The 26169-nt window shown below is 47.5% G+C and overlaps 1 protein-coding gene and 1 long non-coding RNA gene across 16 annotated transcripts in view; one reads left to right on the top strand and one right to left on the bottom strand.

The window, feature by feature from the left end:
- Positions 1 to 26169, top strand: part of LOC310752332 — a 182761-nt gene that overhangs the window by 12118 nt on the left and 144474 nt on the right. The window lies entirely within an intron of this gene.
- Positions 1 to 26169, bottom strand: part of L1CAM (L1 cell adhesion molecule) — a 96274-nt gene that overhangs the window by 67567 nt on the left and 2538 nt on the right. For all 15 annotated transcript variants that reach the window (XM_083592361.1, XM_083592369.1, XM_083592370.1 and 12 more), the window contains exon 2: positions 5718 to 5905. In XM_083592361.1, coding sequence (XP_083448487.1) covers positions 5718 to 5905 — 188 coding nt within the window. The remainder of the gene's footprint in view (positions 1 to 5717; positions 5906 to 26169) is intronic.

The following is a 26169-nucleotide window of genomic DNA, read 5'->3' as shown; positions in this document are numbered from 1 at the left end:
CATTATTTGTTTGGAGAGAAATTAACCACAAGTGCCAGTTTGCACACAATGCCAAGAAAGTCAGTGCTCTTCTCTGCTTCCTCCTGGCACAGAAAAAGGGAGCAGGAGCAAACTGAATGGCAGACCAGCAGACTTGCTCATTCCCAGCAAGCTGGATGTGGAAAAACTATGGCCCTCCAGTTTTTGCTAAACTATAACTCCCATCAGCCCCAGCTAGCTTAGCCAGGGATGATGGCAGTTGTAGTTCAGCGACATCTAGAGGGCTACAGGTTCCCCACACTTGTGGTAAACCACAGATTGTTGAACTCTGGTTGTGTATGAATCAGGCCGTGAACATCACTGAGAGGGTATCATGAGTCCCCACCTATCTACACCAACACAGTCTTTCTTTTCTTTGTTTCCTCCCTCCCCTCTCCATCTCCAGCACTTGCGTGATTTCAACCTACAGTGTTGGTTTGTTTAAAAATTGCTGTCTCACACTACTTGCAGCATCATCATATTTTATTATATGGGAAAAGGGATAGCCGATAAAGAACTAAGAAAAAGCACAACATTCCTCCTTGCCCTGAAAGGGTCCCTAGAGCAGAGGTTTCCTTCTAAAGCTGCTATCTGGCTGTACAGTAATGTAGCTTTTCAACTGTGAATGAAAGCAAGTCAGTGGATCCCAAGGAACTACACCCTTGGGTGTAGAAGGAATTAGTTACAGAAATCCCAGGAACACTTGCAACTACCTTTGAGGAGGCTCAACAGCTCTGGCAGGAGAGAGGAGGGCAAAGCGGCCAGGGAAACAAATTATAAATCCTGTTAGCTTAACGCCGCTCCCTCTGAAGTTGTCAGAGGAAAATCAGGAAACAATTGATTTGTAAAGCATGCAACAATCCAATGTGGATTTGCAAAGAACAAATTATGCGGAGCCAAAAATAATTTCCTGCCTTTGACAAAACAGCTCATTTCATAGACAATGAGTAACGCAGTGGAGATATCATTTGAACTCAGCAACACGTTTGGCATTAGTTGAGCCTGACTTTCCTGCAAGTAAATATCTGGACTGAAAAAGCAGTCGCCTGACATGGAAGGCACAACTGGCAGGAAAGAAATGTCCAAAGACAGGAGGGTTGATAGGACTGAGATCAGTTTTGGGTGAATTCCTTCGAGGAGGGAAGAGAACAGCTCCAGTCACAGCACATGAAGCAAAAGGCTTTGAAAATGCTGTGAAGGTTGGAATTTAAATCCTGCCTATTCTTAGTAAACTAGAATGTGAAGCCCTGAAATTGAATTCAGTCATGTCTGGAGTGGAGGGTGAGCAAGGAATTCTGACTTCTGCCCCCAAAAGAGCTTGTGAAAACACTCCTGTTCTCTCACCCAAATATGGCCCAATAAGAAATGCCAGCAAGTGGGCAGCTCACCACCCCCACCCCCACCACTTCTAACTGTCCACATTGTTATTGTAGATTCTACAGGAACAGCAGCCCACAATGGACACACAATGGATGTCTTGGCATTTGTCCTCAGTGACAAATTCAGCCCCAGCTCTGTAGCCTCCTTCCCAATGGGTGATCGTGCTGGTCACAAACGCTGCCAACCAAACCCATGCAGAGCTTGTCTGAGGCCCGGAGCAGGAGTCTTATTCATGAGACTTGCCAACATGGCAGCAGCACCTAAACTGATGCTAGTCCAGATTTTACTATCAAAGCCTTGCAGTGCATAAGGACAGACATGGGCTTTTCACCCTTGGCCATTTTGTCCATTAAGTCCTCAGTTGGCTGGGAGGCACGGGGCATTCTTAGCATAACAGCCCTCTGTGGCCTGGGGCAAGTGTACCCGGCTGCCTTCCCCCCTCTGTGTGGGCCTGTGACTCTCCCCATTCCTAAACCCATCTCTCAGGCTGGGCTGAGGTGTTTCTGCTGCTGGATTGATTCTTCACCTCAGTCACACTTGGAGCCATCCTCTCCTTTTCCCACAGAAGCCCCATTGGCCACAGAACCAAGCCTGCAGGAGAAAGGATGGCAGAGGGAGCATCACACTGGGGAGCAATTCACCACATAGCTCAGGACACACAGAGGACACACCCCTTCCACACACTCAACCCTCGTGACCTTCACTCAAACAGCAATGCTTTTCACAAGGCTTTTGAAAAGGGTGGCTGTGCATCCAGCGCACATCTGAGAGCCCCAGCAACGAAGACATAGAAACCGTTTCACATGCAGGTTCCTCATCTGTCCCTATCTACCCATAACACAAGACCAGGGCAGCTGAGGCCCAGTCGCCATCAAAGAGGTACACCTTTGTCTGAGATCCACAACTTCATATTGCAGGTGCTGAAGTCACATTCCTCCATACACAAAAATATATTCCACATAGTGAACTACCATGTGAGGGAGAATTTTTCATTTCTTTGTATGAAGGAACATTCGGTTATGATAAATTTAAACTGCAGACCAGGGCTTCTTGGACTAAATGCTTCTCCATACAAAAAAAATAAACCTCTCACACAGAAAACTAGTAGGTCAGGGAGAATGCTAAACTTGAACTCACGCTTGCGCCTGTGTGGAATGAGGTCTGCTCATACCATAGGACTTCCCACTCTCCTTCCTTTCATGCACCCTCTAAATTTGTTCTAGGTTTTTCCCCAACCCCCCAGAGCAGATTTAGACGGTGGGGGCAGAGAGGGAGTTTCCATGCATACAACAACTTAGCTGAATTCTGCCTCATCTCCCTGACATGCTAGTTTTCCACGTGCAACTGGGTTTTTTGGTGGGGTGCGGAGATTTCATTGTGAGTCCCCACCTGCATTCTACAGCCCAAACCAAGGTTTTCCACCCCGGTAAAAATTAGGCTTGAGAGAACAGCATAAGCCACACAATCATCTCTGTAGAAAAGAAAAATGCCATTCATCCCTTTTCACTCACAAAAGCACTTAAGCCAAGGCACAAAGTAAATGGGACAGCAGGAGAGCCATTAGTTTAGATCCAGGTCTCCCCTAATCAAATACAAAATTGAAGGGTCCTGTATTTTGTATTTTTTTAAAAGCAGCAAAAAGAGAACACCTGTCCATAGTTGTTTCCTTAAAGGCTCTTTTCTTGTCCAATTCATTCCAGTTACCCGAAACAGCTGAGTGGGAGAAAGAGAGGCTGACATTGTCTGACTGCTTTCAAGCCTCATTGCCATGTAGGGACAATTTCTGGTGCTGGTAGTGGGGCGTCCCAGTGCAAAGGGAGGGAAGGGTTGACCCTAGCCCTTCCCCAGACATGATCCTCTCCCCAAAATGCATGGAAATCAGGCTTGAAATCAGGTTTCCATTGTTACCAATTGGAAGCTGGTTTTATTATTAATCACTGTGCAGTGGGGAGGGGAGGCTGTGGGCTGAATGGGGAGACCACCATGGGCCACACTCGGCCTGCAGGCCAGTAGCTCCCCACCTGTGGGCTGCAGGGAGATAAGTGAGGGGCACTGAGAAGGTTTGCCCATCCTCTTACCGGCACCCCCCTTTTGCACTAAAAGAAAAGCTCCCCAGCCTCATAGCATGTATGTATATGATTGGAACAGACCCCAACCCGAACAAATGGGGCTGCCACCATCAGGTCTAGTTTGGCTCCAAGAATATGAAGAGCTTCCACCATGCACCTGGCCAGGATGGAAGGAGCCGCTTCCATTCTACACTTGGGGGGGGTTGAGAGGGGGAGGATGTTTCAAAGTATTGTAATTTTTTCTTGATTTGTTTTATGTGTTTGTAAACCACTTTGAGGTTTCTTTTACAATCAAGTGGTGGTGGTGTATAAATTTCATGAAATAAATAAAATAATTTCTGCGGACCTACTGACTTCCACCTCTTAGGGATGGGGAAGGGGCTGGGATGCTGGATTGGAAACACAGGTGCTCTTTCTTCTGCCCTCTTCCTGATAATCTAACCCAGAGGCTCCCATACTTATTTGGCCTACCGTCCCCTTTTCAGGAAAAAAAAAATACTCAGTGTCCCCCTGATGGCTTAGGGGCAAGGCCAGCACCACAGCTTGCCTGCCAGTGGCCAAATAGGCAGACAAGCTGCAATCGACTTCCTGAGCCTGGGTGAAGCCAAAAAGGGTTCACCCATGACTGGGAAAACCCCTCACCTCCAGCATGACCTCCAGACCCAGGGGAGGCATTGTTGCCATCCCACAACAGTGACTGACCTGGCAGTAAGCGTCATTACACAACAGATGAAACATGTACAAACGGTTTTTCAAAATTTTCTTGTCCTCTCTTCTTTCTTTATGCTTCCATCACCCCCTATTTTTTATTCAATGCCCCCCAATTGCGCCTGAGGCTACTACCGCCCCCCTGGATCGTTCCAGCACACACACCCCGGGGGGGTATCGCCCACTTTGGGAATCACTGATCTAGCGCCTGCTTCCTTTGCCAAACAGTGCTGAAAGGACAGCTCTTCTATGCCTGCCTCCCAGGCCTCAAGAGCTGTCCTTGGTGCTGAAATTGCCTGTAAGCACAGTTCCATGCAATCTGTTTTGCAACAAGCAAGCAAGCCAGTGTCAAAAGAATCATTGGCCTCAGCAGGGAAGGGACAAGGAGGAGGGGCTGATAACTCCTAAACTCATCAAACTGTAGTCAAAGCACAAAGATGCCTGAAGAAACTGTGTCAGTAATGGCAATGTGATCTAGTAGAAGGATTTGTGGATTTGGGTCTAGAAGGCCATGGGTCAACTTCCATCACAGCCATAGACACCTGGATGGTTGCGGTAAAGTTGCTATCTTAGGCCTACATTTCTGTCCAAATCATGGAATTGTATGTACAGTCCATCTCAACAGGGAGGTTGTGAGGCTGGCAGAAGGAAGCGCTGTGAAGTTGTTTGCACACTGAAAGCACTATAGAAATTAGATGATATATTTAATGACTCACAAAATATATTTAATGACTCACAAAATGTATAATATGTACAGAAATGTGGTCATAAAGGCAAGGTGTAGGTGAGTGCCAGAATCAACAGCTGGGTATAGCTCCACCTTTCTTTTCATTGGCCCATGCTTCCTTCCCTTTCTGTCTCCATTTCCGCAAGCTCTGCACATCCACACCTTAAGTGATGCACATCTCTGTAGACTTCATTCTCAAACCTTTTGCTTCCTGACCTGTTACGATTGGCAAAATTTGCTGCTTTCATTAGTGTGAAGCACGTTGGGTGCTAACCATCCAAATAGGTCTGAGATGAGGGTGAGGATTGGATTAATGTCACAAGGCACTAGTACTTTCCTCAAGCAGGCAGGAGTAGCACTATTTCTCTATGCAGTTTCTAGGGGGTGGGGCATTTAGGGAGCTCCCCCCCGGCAACACGATGCAGGTCCCCCATCTCTCTTACCTACCTACCCCTCCCTCCCAGTTTCCAGATGCAATTGCTCTCTGCTGCACCAAAGGTTTAGGGAAAAGAAGGCAGGCAGACTGAGCTGGGAGGCACTATTACCCAAGGTTATGTGATAATATAAAAGCAGAGATAAATGCCTGGAACAGGGCTCTGAGAAACCAACAAGAATTGTAAAAGAAATACAAATGCAAACTGTCTGAAAAGAACCAACCACATGTTCTGACACAACAAAACATGGCCAGAATGCATCACCATCACCACAAGCTCTCACATTCGGGAAACATGCCACAAGCGGCAGTAGTAAACCCCACCCTACCGCTTTCCAAAGCCACACGCAGGGGGAAAGATACTGGTGCCATCACTACTCACATCCTTTGGGGAACTCGATGGACGCTGCTGGATCACAGAGGAGCAGAACCAACGGCCAGAGCATCAGCAAACCAGCCAGCATTGAAGCCATTTCACCTGGCACCCCTGGCCAGGGCCTCTCTCCAACTCTGGGCAGTGGCGCAGCAAAAGGGGAGCAAGCAGCATGCACCCCCCACTGTGGCTTGTGGCTGTGGGAGGAAAGAGGGAGGGAGAGAGAAAGAGACCGTTAGTGTAAAGAAAAAAGGGAAGAAACCCTGTGTAATCATCATTGTCCCCCTCCCCCACAAAACATCCTTTCCCCCAAGGACGACAGCACAGGCAGCAAAAAGGAGCTGGAGAGGAGAGGGAGTTAATGATGCCTTCTGCGTTTATTTATTTCTATCAGCCTTCACTCCAACTTGTTGGAGGAGCATGCTGTGTGTACAAGTGGGTGAACCACCAGCCCTGCATCCCCAGTCCCAGACCGCCCCCACCAACAAAGCAGGATTACTAAAGAGAGAAGGAAAGAAGGGAGATCCCGAAATCGAAGTCAAGGCAAGATGTAGCGGGTCTTGGCCTAGGGTGCCGTGTATTTTCGAGGCAGAAAGGAAAGGGGAGGGGCCCTTTTGTTCAGGAAGGGAGGGTGGGTCACGAGAAGGCAGAGAAGGGGGGGCGGGTGAGTGAGGAAAGGTTTATGGGGGCTGGCGGCTGAAAGAGAAAGAGAGAGGCGATGGTGGATGGGGAAGAATAGTGGGTTGATGGATGGAGATAGCAAAGTAGGGAGGGTGGGAGAGACAGAGGGAGAGAGAGAGAGAGAGCAGAGGATGGAAAGAAAGCAGAGAGATAAGAATATATTATTATAAATGGAAAGATAAACAGATACATGGAAAGGCAGAATTCTAATAGTTCACACTGATGCTGTGCTCTTTATCCACTGATTGTCAATTTCCATACATCTCCTGCCCTTCTCCCCAACAGATATTTCTGATGAATGGAAGAATTTTTTTTAAGCAAGCAAACTGTGCAATGCAGTACAACCTCATGTTCAGTAGCTCCAGAGGTTCTACTGATGTCAAGATATGGATGTGCTAGAGATATAGATTTTCCTGGTTTTTAGCTGCATCACTTGCATTGTACATTGGGCAAAGTCCAGACAAATACCACCAGGAGAACCAAAGGAATCCCAAGAAACTGAACTCTCCATGGAGCATGGTGGGTGTGCAGGTGGGTGTAGCTTACAGAATCTGTTTTTTTATAACAAGCCTATTAAAATCTTCCAGATGAAGGAGTTTGCCTAAGAGAAGCCTGTAGAACTTCTGATCTTCCGAGTCAAACACAGAGCTTATCAGCCACACATGGTGCCCCACTGGTAGGCTGAACAAACCTGGCTTTGCTGCCTGCCTGGAGTTGCATAAACATGAACATTTTCTAAACAGCCCGCCAGGCCATAAGACATGGCTTGCATCTGGTTTGGTTGGGCGTAAGTTGTGCAGGCCCAGCCTAACGTTATCTAATGGATTCACAGGAGATGGAAACATTTGAGACAGAGACTTCCCAGCTCATGCTCTTAATCAGCATGACGCCAGGAGTGCATTCAGATGTGGAGAATATTCAATCAGTTTTCCTAATTATAATGCCAGTACTTCCGTCTCATTTTGTAATGCTCCTTCACATCACTGACTGACTGGACAGTCCTATGTGTCAGGTCCACATCTGATTGTTCTGATATTACTAGCTAAAATCCTGTAATTCTGACAGGTGATGTATGTGAAAGCAGGTTCTGCCAATCAAGGGGTGAAGGGCAGGCTTTGCCTTCTTCACAGCTGCATCCCCATGACCCAGATGAATGAATGGCAGCCACTTGTGTACAGTATATGGAAGGAAGTAAAAGGGTTCATTTAGAGACACCACTGAGATCGCGTCTAAATTTGCTCCCTGCCCAGGTAACAAATATTAGGCTTATGCCTCTCTATTTAGCGCTATCCAGAGCTAGCCTTCCTGGTCACTTTAAAGCATGGATGAGGAGCCTATGGCCCTGCCATCAGCATGCCTAGTGGTCATGGGTGATAGGTGCTGGCAGTGTGACAGAAAGCTCAGAACTTCTTGACATTTTGCAGAAGACGTGTGCTTGTGGCTATTTTTCCACCACTTCCCCCAGTTTTAAATCCCCCCCATAAAGGCTGGACTTTGCCCATGCACACAGGGCATGGTTCCACTGAAGATAAAATCTATACAACAGAAGCCCTCTGTGGGCTGCCAGCACCCTTACAACCAGCCCTCCAATCAGGAGGGTGCTTCTAGGCCAGCACCAACAGCCACACCCAAAAACCAGAGGATCAGCCACAGTGAATCTAATGCATACATTCCAGCATGTACCCCACTTACTCACAAATACTTTTTGGGGGTGGTATTTCCACACTGCCATAACACATGAGTAGAATAGCTGTTCATTTCTCTGTTGGCCATAAAGAGCTGCTTCACAATGAGTCAGAGCATAGGCCCAAAAGCCCAGTCTTGTGTACTCACAGAAGCTCTTCAAGATTTGAAGCAGTGGCTTTTTCCAGCCCAGAACATCTCCAACCCTTTAGTTGGTGATGACAAGGACAGAACCTGGGACCTTAGGCATGCATAAATATGTGATCTAGCACTGAATTTCTTCAAATCTAGATTACAGAATATGAGGATGGAGACAAATTTCCTGGCAAATGGAATTTGGGCCAAAAGCTAGAGCACTGGCTAGGGTAGAATGACATCTGAACCAGCCCTGGAACCAGTTTGCAGTATGGCCTAGTTGGGCTTCAGGGACAGCCCTGGATTCTGCTTGGTTTTATTTTACTTCTAAATGAAATAAATTTAGGAGAAAAAACAAAATTGTGTTAGATGCTGCATTGTGTGGCCAGAGCCCTCCAACATGGCGGGCAGGACAATGTTATCATCTGTCTTGCACTATGCCATGCCAGAAGCCTCAGATCACATGAGATGTGTGTGTTGAATGCTCAGAGACCTCCAGCACAGCAAGAAACATCAACTTCTTCCTGTTCCAGGGGTGACCTCAGAATGTGCAGATTGTCACAGTATGGTCTGGCAACATCAACTGGGCACGTTTAGCTTCCCTGTATATGCCTGGAGTGCACTGTGGGACCCATTCCAGATTCTACAATCCAATCCTTTGCTTGAGTGGCGAACAGTTTTTCCGTTCCAGGCACCGCTAAAACTACCCAAGGTGAAACCAAGACAAATGACCATTTGCTGACTTATCTGCAACCTTCTGATGAGCAATGTGACCTGGTACCCTTCCTTGGCTTCTCTCTGAATGGATATCAAGTGCAAGAGGATAGTAGAATTGCCCAGCCTGACCAGCAGAACAATGCAGACAACAAAGCAAAGACACATGCCGGTGGCTAATGATTTGTTTGTAAATGGGTGCTGGCATTTCTTAAGAATGTAAGAAGATTCCTGCTAGATCAGGTCAAAGACCCATCAGGCCCACCATCCTCCCATTGCAGTGACCACCTAGATGCCTGGTGGCATGTGCTCCAAGTCATTTTCCAGGGACAGTCCCAGAATTTTGAAAGCCATCCTGAGCCAGTGTGGTGTAGTGGTTCAGAGCAGTGGACTCGTAATCTGGTGAACCGGGTTCAATTCCCGGCTCCTCCACATTCAGCTGCTGGGTGAGTCACACTTCTCTGAAGTCTCTCAGCCCCACTCACCTCACAGAGTGTTTGTTGTGGGGGAGGAAGGGAAAGGAGAATGTGAGCCGCTTTGAGACTCCTTAGGGAGTCCAAACTCCTCTTCTTCTCTTCTTTGTGAGCCTGCATCTACTCTTGCCCCTTTCTAAAATTTATTTAATGATGTGTGTTTTTCTTTTTGTAAATCTACCAAATAAAATCTGGATGGTTTTCTCAGGATGGTACAGGCTTTGTGTGCTATGTTCCACTGGTGGAAATGCTCTGTGGAGGGGACAACAAAAAATGCGGGGTTGAGGAGGGTCAGTTGGGCAGGAGAGAGTGAGAAACGTCCCTATTTTCATCTGAGGAATGTTGGTGGGTATGTGACCTATCACATAGCCTGCATGTTTATGGGCCCCTACATTCCCTGACTGCAACTCCCCATTTCCCTCCCATGTCTCCTGCCTTCCTCTATTCATCTGGCAATTACCAAGCGAGGGGCTTATATTGTTAGCACGGCGGGGGCTCAGTGAACAGCAGCCGGGATGCAGATGGAGCCAAGGGGGCAGCTATGGGGAGCTGAATAATTTAAGGGGGAGGGGGAGGGGGAGGGGGCAACCTGTCAGCTGTGGCTGCGGGGGGGGGGTGAGCTCACAGGGGACAGGCCATGATTCTGATTATGCTACCCAGGAAGGTCAAGGCAATGCAAATAAAGGAGGGGACGAATGAGGAGGAATCACAGGGTGTGAAAAAGAGAGATGTTTCTGATCATCCGTCCTTTTAAATCATAGGAGAATAGGCAGAATGCATGGCGTATGCTTGCTTAGCCTAAAGAAGTGGAGATTATTAGGCACCGGGGGAGACAGAGCTACAGAGTCTCAAAGGCTTTTTTCTGAAAATGTCAGACAGGGGGGAAAATAAGACATGATGGCTAAGGAAGCAAGGATTCCCTTATTGGATCAGGCCAAGAGGCATCATAGACCAGCCTTCTGTTTGCAACACCAGCCAGCAAAATGCTTCAGGGGAAACCCCAAGCAGGGTGTGGCTACACCCATTGATTATGCCCAGTATCTAGGAAGCACAGGGGTAGACTGCCTCTGATCCTGGAGTTTCTATTTTTAAAATGTTGATTTGTCGTGCTAATCGCCATTTGATAGACCTGGCCATTATTGTATTTAATCTTTCTTATATACTTATATAAAAATCCATTTAAACTAGTATCCATCAGTGTATTGTCTATTAGCAGGCTATGTGTCAGGTGAAGAAGAACCTTCCCACAGTCAATCCTGAACCTTTTGCCACTTAATTTAATTAGGTGACCCTAAATTGTAGTATTATGGGAATAAGAGAGAGAGAATAATCTTTATCTGGAATAAGAGACATAAGTCATAAGACCTACGAGACATAAGCTGTGAGACATAAGTGAAGCCCCTCCCCCACACTTCCACAGTGGGATTGGGAAATGGAGAAAGGGGTTGGACCATAGAGCTAAAACAGTATAGAGTAGCATGCCACTCTGAACTTTTGTCACTGAACTTGAAAGCTTCTGTATCCTGTCTATAAGAATTTGTCTCTATGATGCCGCTCCAATTTACCCGGTATCAGTCTTCACCCAACAGTGTATATTCAAGTTGTTACAAGAAATGCTGTTCAAACGGCACTGGGACTGGGAGTCCTTACGGTTAACAGTATAACCCAACTTTCAATTACTGTAACTTTATATCCTTCAGACTTTTTGGGGGGGCGGGGGACGAGGTCTTTAGAAGTCCATTAATGTAAAACTGCAGCCCCATCCTACCTAATACTTGGAGAGCGTACATTGTCTCCATAATTATTGCAACAAGCCCTCTGAAACAGGCCAGTATCCCCTGTAGTCAACGTCATCTGCCCAGTATATAATAGCCAACTAACTTTCAACACCAACTTTCCCCAGCTAAAAAAACCAGATCAACAGCCAGGGAAGCTACGGAGCCATAAATATGCTGCTCAACCTCAGTGTTCACTGGTTTGAACCAACGATGTTTCTAGCACTCATAATTGCTAAGACAAGAAACAATCTATGCCTAGTGGGTCAAAACTTGGAGGTGGGGAGATCTGTGGCCTGAACTCATGCCACAGGCTGCATCCAGTCTGATCTCTCACCCCCACCCCCACCCCACCCCCACAGCCATTCACAGCAGGATCATGGGGAAGCAGCCGGCTATAGACAGACACTTTGGTGGCAGGAATCCTGCCAAAGCAAACAGGAAACTGTGCTTGGCACAATTCTGGACATCAACAGTGGTCACTGCCCCCCTGAGCCCATCACAGTGTTCTGTGGCAGATGGTTCCAGAGAGCAAGGAAGAGCTCCCTTCACACAAAGGACTGCTAATATACACAAGCGCATGCTCATGCACAGAGCAACCTGGCCTGAGCACCTCAACCTAAATTGCTGCAGATTCATTAACACTCCTACCCTCCAGGTATTTGGATTGCAATGTGAAGTCTGCTCAAAACATATAGGGGACTATAACAGACAGAGAGAGCCCTATCGTAGTGAGATGGGCAACTTGGAGTGGCAGATTTTGGGTGCTGTTGACGGGCAGCAGAGTAGACAATATACAAATCTGACCCACAAAGCACAGCTCATTGGGAAGTTCTCCTGCACAGCTCTTGCTGAAATGCATGGGAGCTGTGCAAGGGCTGTTACTATACACATTATCATCACCCACTCATTGCAGTGGGGCTTATGGAGGAGAACTTCCAGTAGGATTGGTCCTGTGTCAGTTAAACTATGTACACACCATAAATTAAAAACATGACTTCCACCAAGGAATCCTTGTTGCTCTAGTTTACAATTACAATTGTAGTTTGTAGTTTACAGCTACAATTCCAGGACCCCTGAGCAAACTAAAGTTTGCAGAATTATTTGTGGTGGAGGCCTGGCCTTGTGCTTTAAATGTTTGTCAAGGGGGTGGTGTGTACACAGCCTTAATCAGATGGGGCTCCGATTGGCTTTTCTGCCTCAGAAGCCAAATTGTCTCGGGCTGGCACACAGACACACAACGCAACACAGACACACGAATGCCTTTCAGTCTTAATCCTCCCATCTACCCAGGCTAGGTCTCCTATCCAAAAAGCCCTTGGTGACCTTCTCGTTCATCTCTCCCGTTGCTGGTTCTGCTTGACCCAGCCCTGTCCCCCTGCTTGCTACCCGACCCCCCCACCTCTTTTAACCTTTTCATATTTCTTCTCCCTTGGTAAAACAAACATCCACAGAAGCAGGAGAATTAATGAAGTAGGTGACAGGCCTTGTCAAAAGCCCTCTTAACAGGGGCTGGGAGTAGAGTTGGGGGGAGATAGGGGGTGGGAATGACTGGAGAGGAGAATCTGATGACAGGCCCTAATCAAAAGGAACTGGAAATGTTTGCATGAGAAAAGGCAGCTCCCCATCTCCTCCGCCACTGGTGTGCCATGACACTACAGCCTCTCCCCATATAAGGGCAGGAGATTTTTTATTTCCTCAAGATAGTACTAGAGCTAAAATGTCCCATGGTGGGGTGGGGGGTTAGAATCCTTTTAACTAGGACTATTGAACCGATTAAAGAATTTTAAATGTATTGATTAGCCGTCTTTTTTTTAAGCTGTGCATGAATTAATGGAGCAACTAAATTCATTTTCCAGAATATTGCCAAGACCTCAGACTGAACAATGTATAAAATCAAATCAGGGGAGGAAAGCCCATAACTCACTGCTTGAGCATGTGATTTGGATGGGGAACTTCTGAGGTCCAGCCCCAACATCTCCGGTTAAAAGGGATCTCAGAGCTGCCACCAGCTGCAGCACAAAGCAAAGGGGCTGGAGAGTTTTGTATTAAGCAGCATTAAAAATAAAGAAGCAGCCTGTCCGCCATATGACCTGACGCCCTCTACAGGACAAACTGAGCATTGCAACAGAGCCCCTCCAATCCTCTGGAATTAACTGGATCTCTTGCACTTTCATTTGGAGATTTATCTGAGGCTTCAGTGTTTAATGAGAAAGTGAAAGGCTAGGAGGGATTAGAAGCTGCCCAGCTCACAGAGATCATGTCCTGCTCCACTAGGATCCCTCAGTTGTTGTTGTTGTTTTAAAAAAATGCTTGTTTGCAGCTAATATTCTGTTTTTCCACAGATCTCATTGCCTCTGAGACGCGGTGGCTGACCACTACCCTCTGCTGATGGAGAGCATCATGAAGCACATGCATGGCCTCTTCCTCTCACAGATGTGGGTGCCTTCTAACTTTTGGCAGCTGTGAGCTGCATTGAGCCTAGTGTATTAGGAAAAGTCAGCACACAAAAGAGGATGGTGTGTGCCTCTACAATCCCACCCTGGGCTTGCATTAGCACCCTGTGGAGCTGTGCCTGTAAGGCCTGGGTGCTGCTCAGAAGCCAACTTTCATCTCAGCAAACAAGGACAGCAAACAGAAGACAGAACTGGGGTTCAAGATGGCCTTAACAGATTGGGGAACTGGGTCATAACTAACAAAATGAATTTCAATACGGCCAAATGTCACATTCTACACTTAGGCAGGAAGAACCAGCTGCATAAATATGGGGGGGGGCCTCACCTGGATAACCAGTAGTACATGTGAAAAGGATCTAGGGGTCTTAGTGAACCACAAGCTGAAGATGAGTCAACAGTGTGGTGCAGCAGCAAAAAAACAAAAACAAAACAAAACAAAACACCATACCTGGAGAGCACCAGGTTGGGGAAGGTTGATATAGTACTTTGAGTGTTCAAAGATCGTACGTTTTGTTTTTCTAAATTTACTGTTATATCTTTTGTAAACCTCTTTCAGTGTTTTTTTAAAATAAAATAAAATCAAGAGGCCTATACATTTTATGAAATAAAATAATGAAGTGCTTCATGGGGACTAGCCTCTTGTGCTCCTTACAATAACTCTGTAAGGTAAGTTGCCATTATTATTACCTCTTCCATATTGCGGAAGCAGCTGGATGGGGCTGAGGCTGAGAGGGAGAAGCTTGCCTAAGGCCACCTTGGGTGAGGAGGCAAAGGCAAGAATCAAGACCGGGGGGGGGGGGCTGTTTCTTGATTTGCAGCTCAGAACAACCCTAAACTGGTTTTCTAATTCCTATTGCATTCAGTGAGGCTTATCCCATTGAAAGTGTGTCTAGGTTTGCAGTCTTCACTACTTTGCAACAACAAATACATCTGCATAAGAATCTAAGGCACCCTGAGAAACAGAACTAGCCTCAAATCTTTCTCCACTGAGCTTCAGGGCTGGGAGGCATCTCACCCATGAAAAGGACTCCCGCTTCTAAACCTTACTGGTCCACAACCTTTTCTTGCCTATCTCACTCCAGCCTTCAGAGGCAGGTCACACACAGTTATTCCCATTGTTGTGGCAGGGAAAACCGAGTCCATATAATAGTGATGCCACTGAGCAGGCCCCATGCGCCTGCAAACATGCACAGACACATACAAACAAACGTCTAAACAGCCCTTTTCACTCAAATTTAAAAAATATATATATCACATTTGCCCTCACAACAACCCCCTGAAGCAGGTTACTATTATTCCCAGAAGAGTGTGCAACAGCATTTCTGCTTGCCCAAGAGAATTATCTCCATTCTATAGGTCCTTTGGTCCTCCAGATGTTGCTGAACTATAACTCCCATCAGCATGGATGGGCAGTGGCCGGGGACAATGGGAGTCGTAGTTCAGCAACTTCAGGTGGGCCAAAGGTTCCCCACACCTGACAGTGATACACTGAATACAACCTATGATAAAGTAATAACAACCACAACAGCAAATTTGTATCTCTTCCTGAATGAATAAATGACGAGCTATTTAGGTATATGCTAGGGATATATGCAGTAGAAACACCAACATTGAACATACTGTGGATTGACACTTTCTGCTAGAAATTGCTCCTTGGCACTCCATAGCTAATGAATTGAAATACAGTTGTTAATGGAGGTGACCATTCTCACTACCTCTCCTCCATGTAGTTCAGGGGTGCCCAAACTTTTTTCAAAGAGGGCCAGATTTGATGAAGTGATCATGCGTGAGGGCCAACTAAAGTTTTTGAGCTTTTTTTACAATTTTAAATGGATTAAATAGACCGGATTAGGCCCCCCGAAACGGATTTTGGACATGCCTGATGTAGTTAAAAGATGGCAACAGGAAAGAACAGATCTTCCCTTTTTATTATTCTGATTTGGGGGGCAGGGAGCACTGCCATTGAATGAAACTGATCTACACTGGCAACAATAGTGTCTTGCGGCACCTTAATCTGTTTTAAAGGGGCTAGTGGAACATCATGCCTGTGGGGCAGTTACAGATTTAAGGGGTCCAAGTAATAAACTGTAAGTGTTGGGGGGAGAAATAGAATCACAGAATTGTACAGTTGGAAGGGAGACGTCTAGGCCAAACCTCTGCAGTGCTGCCTGGGAAAGATCTCAACTTAAAAGGCCTGGTGGCAGAGGAAGCAACCACAAAAAAAGGGATCTGTCTAATATATATCCCAATAGCAGCTGCACAATGTTCTTGTACAGGCGAAAAATTTCGGCAGGCTGGACCTGCATTTACGTACCCAACACCTGCTGTCAGAGGGGACCACCTTATCTTGCTTCATGCCACAGGCATCACCTGTACTGCTCTTAGGCTACATACACACCAAACATTTAAGACATATTTCTCCTCCCTCCCCCACCCCCTGAAAAAGAATTCTAGAAACTGTAGTTTGTTAAGGGTGCTGAGGAATGGCAGCCCTGTGATGGGTAAGCTACAGTACTTGGGTGCTTTCAATGCACGGCCGTGCGCAGCCTTAGAAACGGGCATTGTGGGTGTGCTTAGTGCTGACCTGGGTCTCTTGCCAAATCACGCCCTCTGTGGTTTGCATATTGTGCGCAGTTCAGTCACCATGTAGCCTTGGAGTTTGGGGTGACAGTTGGCGTAGTTTGTCTCACGAGCACCTGCTCTTTATTTTTTGGCAGGTGTTGATTTGCAGGCACTGCCCAGGTGAGGCGCATGCCACGCATCCTGTGCGCAGCCTCTTCCACTCCCTCGCTGCTGCCCTACAGGACAGTGCCACTCTGTGGTCTCTATAGCAACCATGGGCAAAGATAAGCTAATGAGCCTTAAGGACTCTGCCTACTAAACACACACAAAGGAGGGGGGGGGAGGCAGGATCCATAACTGTCCGCAGGGAATTCAACCCAGGGGAATTGGCTTCTGCTCTAACCACTAAGCCCCAACCCTTTACCAGAATCAGAAAACAGAGTCCCAGTTTCGTTTTTCTTCTCCCTGCCTCTCTCAGCAAAACACAGCAGATCTGGCCGTGGCAGGGGTCCCTGCGCAGGGAGATAAGGAAGGTCTGGTCGGCTGAGGGGTGAACAACCTCCATTTCTGCTCCTCCCTTGTCCTCATTTGCAAAAGAAAACATGCAAATCCCAACAAGGGAGAGGGATGAGGGGAAACATATTTATCGGGGAAAGGAGCAGTTCCAAGGTTGGGGGGGGGGAAGCCTCTTAAATCCTCTCTCTCTCTCTCCTTATATTTCCACCCTGAGAATTGCCCTTCTTCAGGTTCTATCAGTAACCCTCCAGGCTCATCAGGAAGCCTAAAAAAATTAAAAGCCCACCCCTGAAACCCACAGATTATGATGGTGATGATTACATTTGCATAATTACATAATTACATTTGAGGCCAGAGGAACATGGCCCGGCTGTGAGGCGTGGAGGCCGCTCCCTGCAAGGCCCTTTCCACCTGGCCTAGGGGGCAGGACCCACACTCACCAGCTCCACTGAAGAGGCTCCTCGTGAGGCCAGAGGAACATGCGTTGTCCGGCATCATGAACAGGGCATAAAGGAGGAGGGCCATTTAACAGAGAGCTGCAATAATATTATTAATCATTTATATACCATACTTAACATACAAGTGCAAGAAAGCAAACCTTGAGGCTGCCTGAGGGGGCTTTAGGAAGAAGTGGAGGAGGAGGAGGAGGTACTCCTCCATCAGAGAAGGACTCTCAGCAGGGCCGTACGTGGGTGGAAAACTCTGCCATTGTACATGTTCTGGTGATTTTCCAGCAATGGAGAAAGGGGGAAACAGCGTGTGTCAGGGACGGGTGTGGATATGCCCCATCCAAAGTCCTCTTGTTTCCTCAATACACCCTTTGGAATGATGCCATTCTATGGGTGGCTCTGTAGATAATTCCCTCCCATTGGAGCAAAGAAGGAATAGATGACCCCTTTGCCTCTCCTCTGGCTGCAGGGACCTCTCCCTCCTTCCTCCATTAGCGACCTTTAGGACTGTGCTGTTGTTTAATTTTAAACTTGGAGCAATTTGTGGCTTCATTTTGCAGACGGAGAAGTGATGCTGGTAGATCCCTCTTGGTTTGTGGCGCCCCCTGCCTTGCCTATGCCCACGAGGTACTCTCAGTACAGGACAGCACCATGTCGACATAAGGCTGCCTTGGGTCAATTTTCCATTCTGTGGGTTTTGGTATTATTTCAGCATTTGGGGGTCATAGAGAATCCATCCTATCCATATGACATGCATTGTGGGATCCTGGGAGGCATAAATCCAATGATGATAGATAGATAGATGATAGATAGATAGTCTTCTTTACATCTGCTTATGGTTTAGAACTTATCCACAGACACATTTAACAACTGTGATGCGGCTGTATGAGAGCAGAAGATGCTGAAAGGGTTTCATAGGGTTACTAAGCTGCTTTGAATACTCAAGGCCATTCAGACTAGCTTTCAGGGCACCTGGAGTCTATTCTTAGCCCCAGAAAGAGAATGGAGTGAAGGGAGCTGGAGAGAGGCTGGAAGGCCAAACGCTCATAATTTCTGAGAAGTGTCTTGACAGGAATCCAGTAATTCTGGGGATGGTGGGAAGGGAAGTGGCCTTTGCGGGGGAAAGGGTGGCTTTCCCCCTTTTGTTTATAAAATGAGATTGCAAGATTCTAAATTAGCATTCAGTCTGGACTTAGGGGTGGAGCATTTGCACTTGCTGTCCTGTTTTGCAGCCTCTGTGCTGCTCGGTGGGTCTGAGAACCTGCCTGCCCCTATTATTCCAACAGGTTCCTTGGACCCCTCCAAGCTGCAGAGGAAGCTGCGTGCACATTATTTTAAAGAAACACAGCAAACTGCAAAAAATATCTTCTCCAGATCTTTATGCAAAGTATAGATGTTTCAGCATTTTGTAATCTTTCCCCCCAACAGCAGCAACAACTGGCTAGAATCAGTGTATTTATGCACAGCGACCCAAAAGAGGCAGCTGCCATGGGGGTTCCTGCTCAGTCATGGATAAGAGGGTGGGTGAGCAAAGAATGGTGGCAGGACTTAATCTCTTGCCTTAATAGTTGTGCAGAAGAGTCTTTCCCTGCTCAGCTCTGAGTGAGAAACTGCACCGGCCAAAATCCTTTCTTCTACATAAGGATTAAAGGTACATGATCTTGCCATCCCAAAGGAAAGGTGGGGAACCTCAGGCTCAGGGCTCCCAGGGGCCCCTCCAGGTGCTTTTGACCCAGCCTGGATGGAGGCTGTGGGGTGTGCGTGTGTGCACATGCGTGTGCACACTAACCTCTGACTTTTGCAGGGCTGCAGTGTAGTCTACTGTACAAAGGCAAGAGTCACATTTGTTGCTCTGAAGACTTTTTCGCCAATGGCCGTGGTCCAAAGGCACATTGACAGGTAGGGAACTGGGTCACACACAGGGTGGGAATAAACTAAAACTTTTAAGTGTGGTGTGTGTGCATGGGTGTACATGGGTGAACATGTACACACCAGTTACACGCACAAGAGCAACAGTTTGGCTTGGATTGCTGAGGGCAGATTCACATGTCCAAATGATCACACATTACTCTGGCCCTGAAGACCCAAAGAGAGACATGAGACTTTTCTAGAAATCATGTCTGTGCTTTTGCAACTCATTTGCAAAACATTCTGGCTTGGTGTCATTGGGCTGCAGCCCAGCAGGAGTCTTGGACTGGGTCATTCCCATTGCTGGGAAAAGGATTTCATGTGAGCCTCCTCCTTCTTGGAACAGGCTGATTCATGCAGCTGGAAGAACTGGAGAGGCAGAGGCAGGGTTCTTCCCTGCGCCACCTCCGCGTTGCCCTGCTTTGCTGGTGCCCCACCATTCCTGCTGCCCCAGCCCAGCTCACCACACCCCCAACGATCCATCAATGCTATGGGTCCCACTAGCTCTGCTTGGGGCCTCAATCAAGTCCCCGATTGTAGCCATGATGCCCTGCGGATGGGTCAGGCTGAGGGCGAGGCAGCGGAAACTTGGGGGCAGCCGAGCCGTCCTGTTGACAACACACAGCAAGTGCACAACAAGGCGCTGATTGTTTGGGACCCAGATTCCAGAGGAGTGATGGCAGCTCAGGCTGCAGGATGACTGCAAGAGCCCCCAGAACAAGTCTGTTTCACAGAGCATAAAGCCAAAGAGAGGGAAGTGCAAAGGCCTTCCTCTCTTGCCAGTCCAGCCGCATCTTGGCTCTGGGCCCACCGAGGTAGGAGGGGCTGCTCAGAGTGGCAAGGAAGAAACATGTGACACGGTAGAGGCTGTGTACACACTTTACCTTTTAAAGCATGTTTCAAGCATACAATTTCCCCACAAAGAATCCTGGGAAAGAATCCTTAGGCAAGAACCAGCTGCACAAATATAAGATGGGGGACACCTGGCTTGCCAGTAGTGAATGTGAAAAAGACCTAGGGGTCTTAGTAGACCACAAGCTGAACATGAGTCAACAGTGTGATGCAGCAATAAAAAAAGCTAATGCTATTCTAGGCTGCATCAACCCAAGTCTAGTATCCAGATCAAAGGAAATAATAGCCCTGCTCTATTCTGCCCTTGTCAGACCACACTTGAGGTACTGTGTCCAGTTCTGGGCATCACAATTTAAGAAAGATATCGACAAGCTGGAACATTTGCAGAGGAGAGAGACCAAAATGATAAAGTAAATGAAGCCTTATGAAGAACAGTTGAAGGAGCTGGGTATGTTTAGCCTGTAAAAGAGGAGAATGAGCGGAAATATGATAGCCATCTTCAGATATCAAAAGGGCTGTCACATGAAGGATGGAGCAAGCTTGTTGCTGCTGTTGTTATTGTTATTTCTCCTGCCGTGGAGGGTAGGACCCAAATCAATGGCTTCAAGTTACAAGAAAATAGATTCTGACTAAACATCAGGAAGAGCTATTTGACAGCGAAACGGACTCCAACGACAAGAGTTGGACTCTTCTTCCTTGGAGGTTTTAATGCAGAGGTTGGGTGGCCATCTGTCATGTATGATCTAGTTGAGATTCCTGCATGGCAAGGATTGGACTAGATGACCCTCGGGATCATAGCTGTCAACTTTTCCCTTTTCCTCCAAGGAATCCCATTCGGAATAAGGGAATTTCCCTTTAAAAAAGGAAAATGTTGATAGCTATGCTCGGGATCCCTTCCAGCTCTACAATTCTACAATTCTATGAGTCTAAGTGTAGTTTAAGGGTGCTGGGAATTGCAGTTCTGTGACGAGTAAACCACAGTTCACAGGATTCTGCTTGGGAGAGGGGGAGCCGTGTGTTTTAACATGTGTGGTATGTACCCAGCCAGAAAACCTTTCAGGTTAAACACTTGCTCCTCTCAGCCTACTTGCATTCAATCTCACTCATTACACTCATTAACAACCCTAAATGGTTGTGACAGGTGATCTTCCCCCAGGTGAATTAACATCCAGTAGACAAGCAAAGGAGACCTCCTGCAAGGTGCCCTCTCCCCAGGACTCCGAAATAGCCTGTCTCCTTGAATGTAACAACACCCACCCCCACCCCAAAGAAGCAAGTGTGACATAGTGCGTGGAATACCAGCAGCCCTGTTACCCATTGCAAGCTGAAAACAATGGACTTTTGCCCAACCAAGCCAAGAGAGGAAACAAAAGCAAAAAGCAGGCAATAGCTTCTCAGACTGCAGCCTCCTTCCTTTGCTCCTTTTGCATGGCTCAGAAAGTCTCCATTTGCCATGAACAAGCAAGGGAAAGAAAGAAACCTGAAAAGTGGGAGTGTGGTGTCTCTGCCAAACCCAGACCCTGTCACTCCTCAGAGCAAGGGAAGGTGTGTTGCCATTGTCATCACACACATATGCAACTGCACTGCCTTCGTTCACTTTGGTGGAACTTACGAGTCAGGAAGATGCTTCAAAAGGCAACACAACTGACACTCCTAGTTGTGGAGGCGGGAGAAGGTGACAGAGGTGCCAAGAGGTTGGAGGCAGCCCTCCTGTGCCGTGTTAGAAATCAGCCAGGCGCCAGGCGCATTTTGTGATTGGCGCAGGTCCAACTGAGGCCACCTGGAGATCTCGGGATGCCAGGCTGATGACGGGGGAAAGAAAAATGTCACTTAGGGAAGGATCTGAAATACTTTCCTTGAAGCTTGAATTTGTTTTATTATGGATTGTTTTATTTGATGTTTTGGTGTGTTGTGAACTGCTTTGAGATTTTTTCCCTTTAAAATATAAAGCGGTATAGAAACGAAATTAATAATAAGAATAAATTCCACTGCAAAAAAGGCACCTAGACATTCCATTCTGGTGCCTGTAACCTACGTTTAAGGTGCCCTTTGACGATTAGATTATATATCTGAGTTTCCAACACTGGACCCAGAGTCCCATGCTCAGCTTCCCAGCCCTGAATACTCCGTCCCTGCAGCTGCCATTGCTGTCCTATAAAACCCCCTTTAGAGGGCTGGGTCTCTGCCCCTGCCCGCTTACTTTTTGTAACCCTTTGGGTGGTACATGCTGGAAAGCAAAGCCAAGCTCCAACCACTGGCCATTTTTATTTGCCCAGAAACCTTGGAGCCCCACCAAGGTTCAGAGACATTTCTGGAGAAATTTTAGATGGTGGGCAATGCCCAGTGAGGCTTGCTAACACTCTCATCAAGGTACTTGGCTGTGAGGCCCCAGATTGTGGCCCCAAAGTCTGCACTTAACAGCTTTACTGGGGGCAAATTTGATACAGCAAGTAACCTGAGCTAACCCTGAGTCTCTGCCCCACCTCCTCTGGAGGACTGGGGATTGCCACAAGGAGAGGCAGGATGTGGAGAGTGGTGTGCAAACGTTACATTCAGTAAGAAATCTCAGGATAATTTGGTTGAATGGCTTTCGCTCAGGGTTAGAAGCAAGTCGAAAACATGTTGGTGTCTCAACAGTTATTAATTCCAGATGGCACCAACACTAGGCACCTCTGCTAATTAATATGGGGTGTAAAGTTCACTGGCATGAATGGAAGCTGCTAAGACTGTGGATCTTCTATATTTCACTGTTACCTCAGCCAGAGACCTTCCCAGTGCATTGTAGCCTATGGGTTGGATTAGTCCTGTATGATGTGGAAACCTCACTTTTTCTCAAGGCAGAGATCAGCCTTAGAAATTAGACAAGAGCCTCACATACATTTTTACTAGCCCCTTGCCCCTACCATGTGAGTCACTTGGAGCTGTTGAGTAGCCTAGCCAGCTCTCTTTCAGTGATCTAAGCTTCCTGACTTCATCACCTTTATTGCAGCACTTAATTGCCAGAGGTGACCAAGCAACTGGCTATTTACAATGGTGGCAGGGTTTTCAGCTCTGTGTTTCCAGCTATCTTCTCTGAAGCCCCTTCGGTCTGCTTGTGGTTTGCTGGCAAGTCAGTGGTCCAGCCTTTGAGGAGAAAGGGCCCTTCCCACATCATCACACTACAGAGAGGACTGGGCACCCAGACACCTGGGGTCCGCCATCCCCAGTTGCCTCTGGAGGCTGGAACAAAAGTCCACACTCCTCTAGCAAGGCCTTGTGGTGGTAAGTCAGAAGAAATTGGCTTGTTTGGAAACATCTCTTTTATATACAATATGAGTGAAGGACTTTGAGGAACAGCAGAGGGGGAAGAGACTGAGAACCCAGCTCTTTCCCCATCCCATCCTCTGAGTTTATTCCTGCAGGTGCTGAGTGGGGGCAGCAGGACACACACAGAGAGACTCTAGGCAGGCAAATACAGCAAGATGAAAAAGAGATGCAGGGAGATGAGTCACTATGGGTCTGGTTACAGAGATGGACGTGCAGGTGCAGCCCTGGGTGGGGCAAGGGAACCGGGGGTACAGTGGCTGTGCCAGGCACAGGATGAAACCCCAGGCCCTGAGGTAGCTGCAGGTGCCAAGAACCCCAGCCTCCTCCTTCCCTCTCCCTACCCCAAACAAAGCCCTAAAGTCTCCACTCTCAGTCTCCACTCCTGCTGCACCCAGAAGCAGAAGGCTGGGGACAAAGCAGGAGAGAGACAGAGAGAGAATCCCAGGAACAAAGAGCTTTTCATGAAAAAGGCAGGAAAGAGAGGTCGTTGGGCTCTAATGTGGATGGAAGAGGTGAGAGAGCTGGGTGGCAAGAAGGAGAAGAGTGTGGGGCATTTGTCAAACCTGTGGGGAGGAGAGGGGTTTTGGGTCAGGGCCGAGGGCATCCGTGCAGCTGGGCAGAGCCGGCCTTGGTATTCCTCTCTATCCTGCCACCAGCTCTATTGACAAGGTGGATTGATGAGGAACATGCCAGACCATAATTCCTCGTTGCCTGGGCAACATGCCGCTATCCGTCCCTCTCCCCACCACGCAGCTCCTGCCTCAGACAGATTCCTCCCGTAAATCAATTGCCACCTGCTGCCCCTCTCCCCCCTCCCCCCCACCCATCACCTCCTTGTCAGGGCGCGGGGGGGGGGGGAGGCAGGCTGGGGGCATCCAGGGTTATCTTCCACAGCTCCGGGAAGGGGGATTTTTTAATCATTAAGGAAAGGTTGGGAATCAAGCTCCTGACCTAGGTAGAGCACACACCCCCAGGGGATACTCTCCTGCAGAAGTCCCATGGAAGTGAATGGAAAGTGGTGCGGAAAACCACAGCCATGCTGTGAGGAGGACAGCATTATTTATTAAACTGGACTTTGTTCATGGGAGAGGGATTGATCTGTACATATATCCTTGATGTGAGGAACTCCTGGGCTTTCCTTGGGTGGGCTGCTTTAGCATCAGGCTTTGGAGCCAGGAAAAGGAAAGGAAACTGGGGAGTTAGATGGAGTTTGGGGCCTTAACCTACATAGATCCCTAGGATATTGTAAATAAGGGTGTTTTTTTCCTTAACAGAAATTCAAGAGCAATTACCCAGATACCGGAATTATGTGCTTCAATGTTAATACTCCCTCTTGTTATTAGGCTGGTGAAAGTGATAATTAAATAGCATCTCTCCCTAATAAGGAGCCAGCCAGACAGCAAAACAATATTGCAAGCTGCCAAAAAGGGGCGGGGGGGGATTGGATGGCAAAATGTTTTCCCTCCCCATCTTCTGACTGCCATAAAATCAAAATCAGATTTGTTCCAGCTGAGAGTTGGGGTTATTTAACTTCCCAGGATACAATGCCTATTCATGCTGATCTGCCCAACATTTGGGGGATCTTTCAGGGCAGAAAATGCCATTGATTTTCATTCATTTTCCTAACTACTCACTTGATTGCAGGAGGGATTTATGTCCGGGGTGTGTGTGTGTGTGTGTTTAATTGGCTGTAGTTGTGCTGTGTCTGGTAGAAATCCAAGGATTGGAGTGTTCACAAATGCTGTTTTCCAGCTCAGAGGATTTCTTGGTCAGCAGGTGTTCCGCCCAAAATATTAGACTTCTGCTGTGAATATTCTGGGTTGCATTTCCCAGTAAGAGATTTCTCCCTGGCAAGGGCATATCCCCATTTAAGCTCAGAAATTATTTCCCCCTTATTGGAATCGAAGGAGAATTCAAGGTGATTAAGAGGAGAGGGGAGCTGTCTTCCTGATCTCTGCTTTTTTGCTATATATAAAAGTTGATCAAATTGAGAGGGGAGAAACTTTAATGCCTTCCTCTCTCAGAAGCAGCCTTTGCCAACCTGGTGCCCCCCAGGTGGATGGGACTTGTAGTCCAAAGCAACTGGAAGACTTCAGCTTGGTGAAGGCTTCCTGGGGTTTTGCTCCCCTAGATGGGGCAAGAGGAAGAGGATGTGTGCTTGGATTGGTCAGGTGTAGTTTTGCCCCCCCCCCAAGATGATGGTGATGGTGAACTGGCAATAAATACCCTGTTCTCTGAATGAGTGAGCAGTGCTTGCTTTCCTAAACAACAGCTTGCTTAGACAGTTGCACCTCCTAAATGCATTTTTTTAAATTTACCTCTGTAAATAAATGTAAATGATTTGGTGCACATGTTCAAAACACTCAGTTTTTAAATTGTTGGTTTGTCATCAAATTAATGGGTTCTGAAAACAGATTCTGGGGCTGAGCCCTGGTAGCTCTGCTGTGATTCCAACACCACACTGGGGGCAGGGGTGCCTCCTTGAATAAAGTATTGGGGGGGAGGTAAGCCCCGCCCATCAACTTGGGGGGAGGCTGGCCCCCTCAAATATTTTACTGGGGAGGGGAAAGGACCTTGGCCCCTAGGAGTTGGCTCGTATGGTTGGGGGGGGCAGAAGAAGGAGCCAGATACAAGCTGAGCCTTTGCTTTTGCCCATGCACACACAACCTGCCATCAAGTCCACAGACACTTCATCAATCTCAGCAAGCCTGTGGCATGTGTGTGTGTGTGTGTGTGTGTGTATGCAAAACCGCTATGATCTAAGCATAGGAAAACAAGCCCCACCCAGCCAAGGAAATACAGCCTGAAGTTAGCAGCAAATCATCACACACGGGCACAGACCTGTGCAAACCACCAGCACCCGACTCTCTCTTGTGTGCAGCAGTTCACTTTTAAACAGAGAGGGGTCTGGGCTCATTTGAAGCCTCTGACCTGGCAGCAGGGGGGGGTGG

Source organism: Podarcis filfolensis (genome assembly GCF_964270895.1).
Source record: "Podarcis filfolensis genome assembly, chromosome: 17".
Classification (NCBI taxonomy): Eukaryota; Metazoa; Chordata; class Lepidosauria; order Squamata; family Lacertidae; genus Podarcis; species Podarcis filfolensis.
The sequence above is the reverse complement of the archived record's forward strand: the minus strand, read 5'-3'. Positions and strand labels throughout refer to the sequence as shown.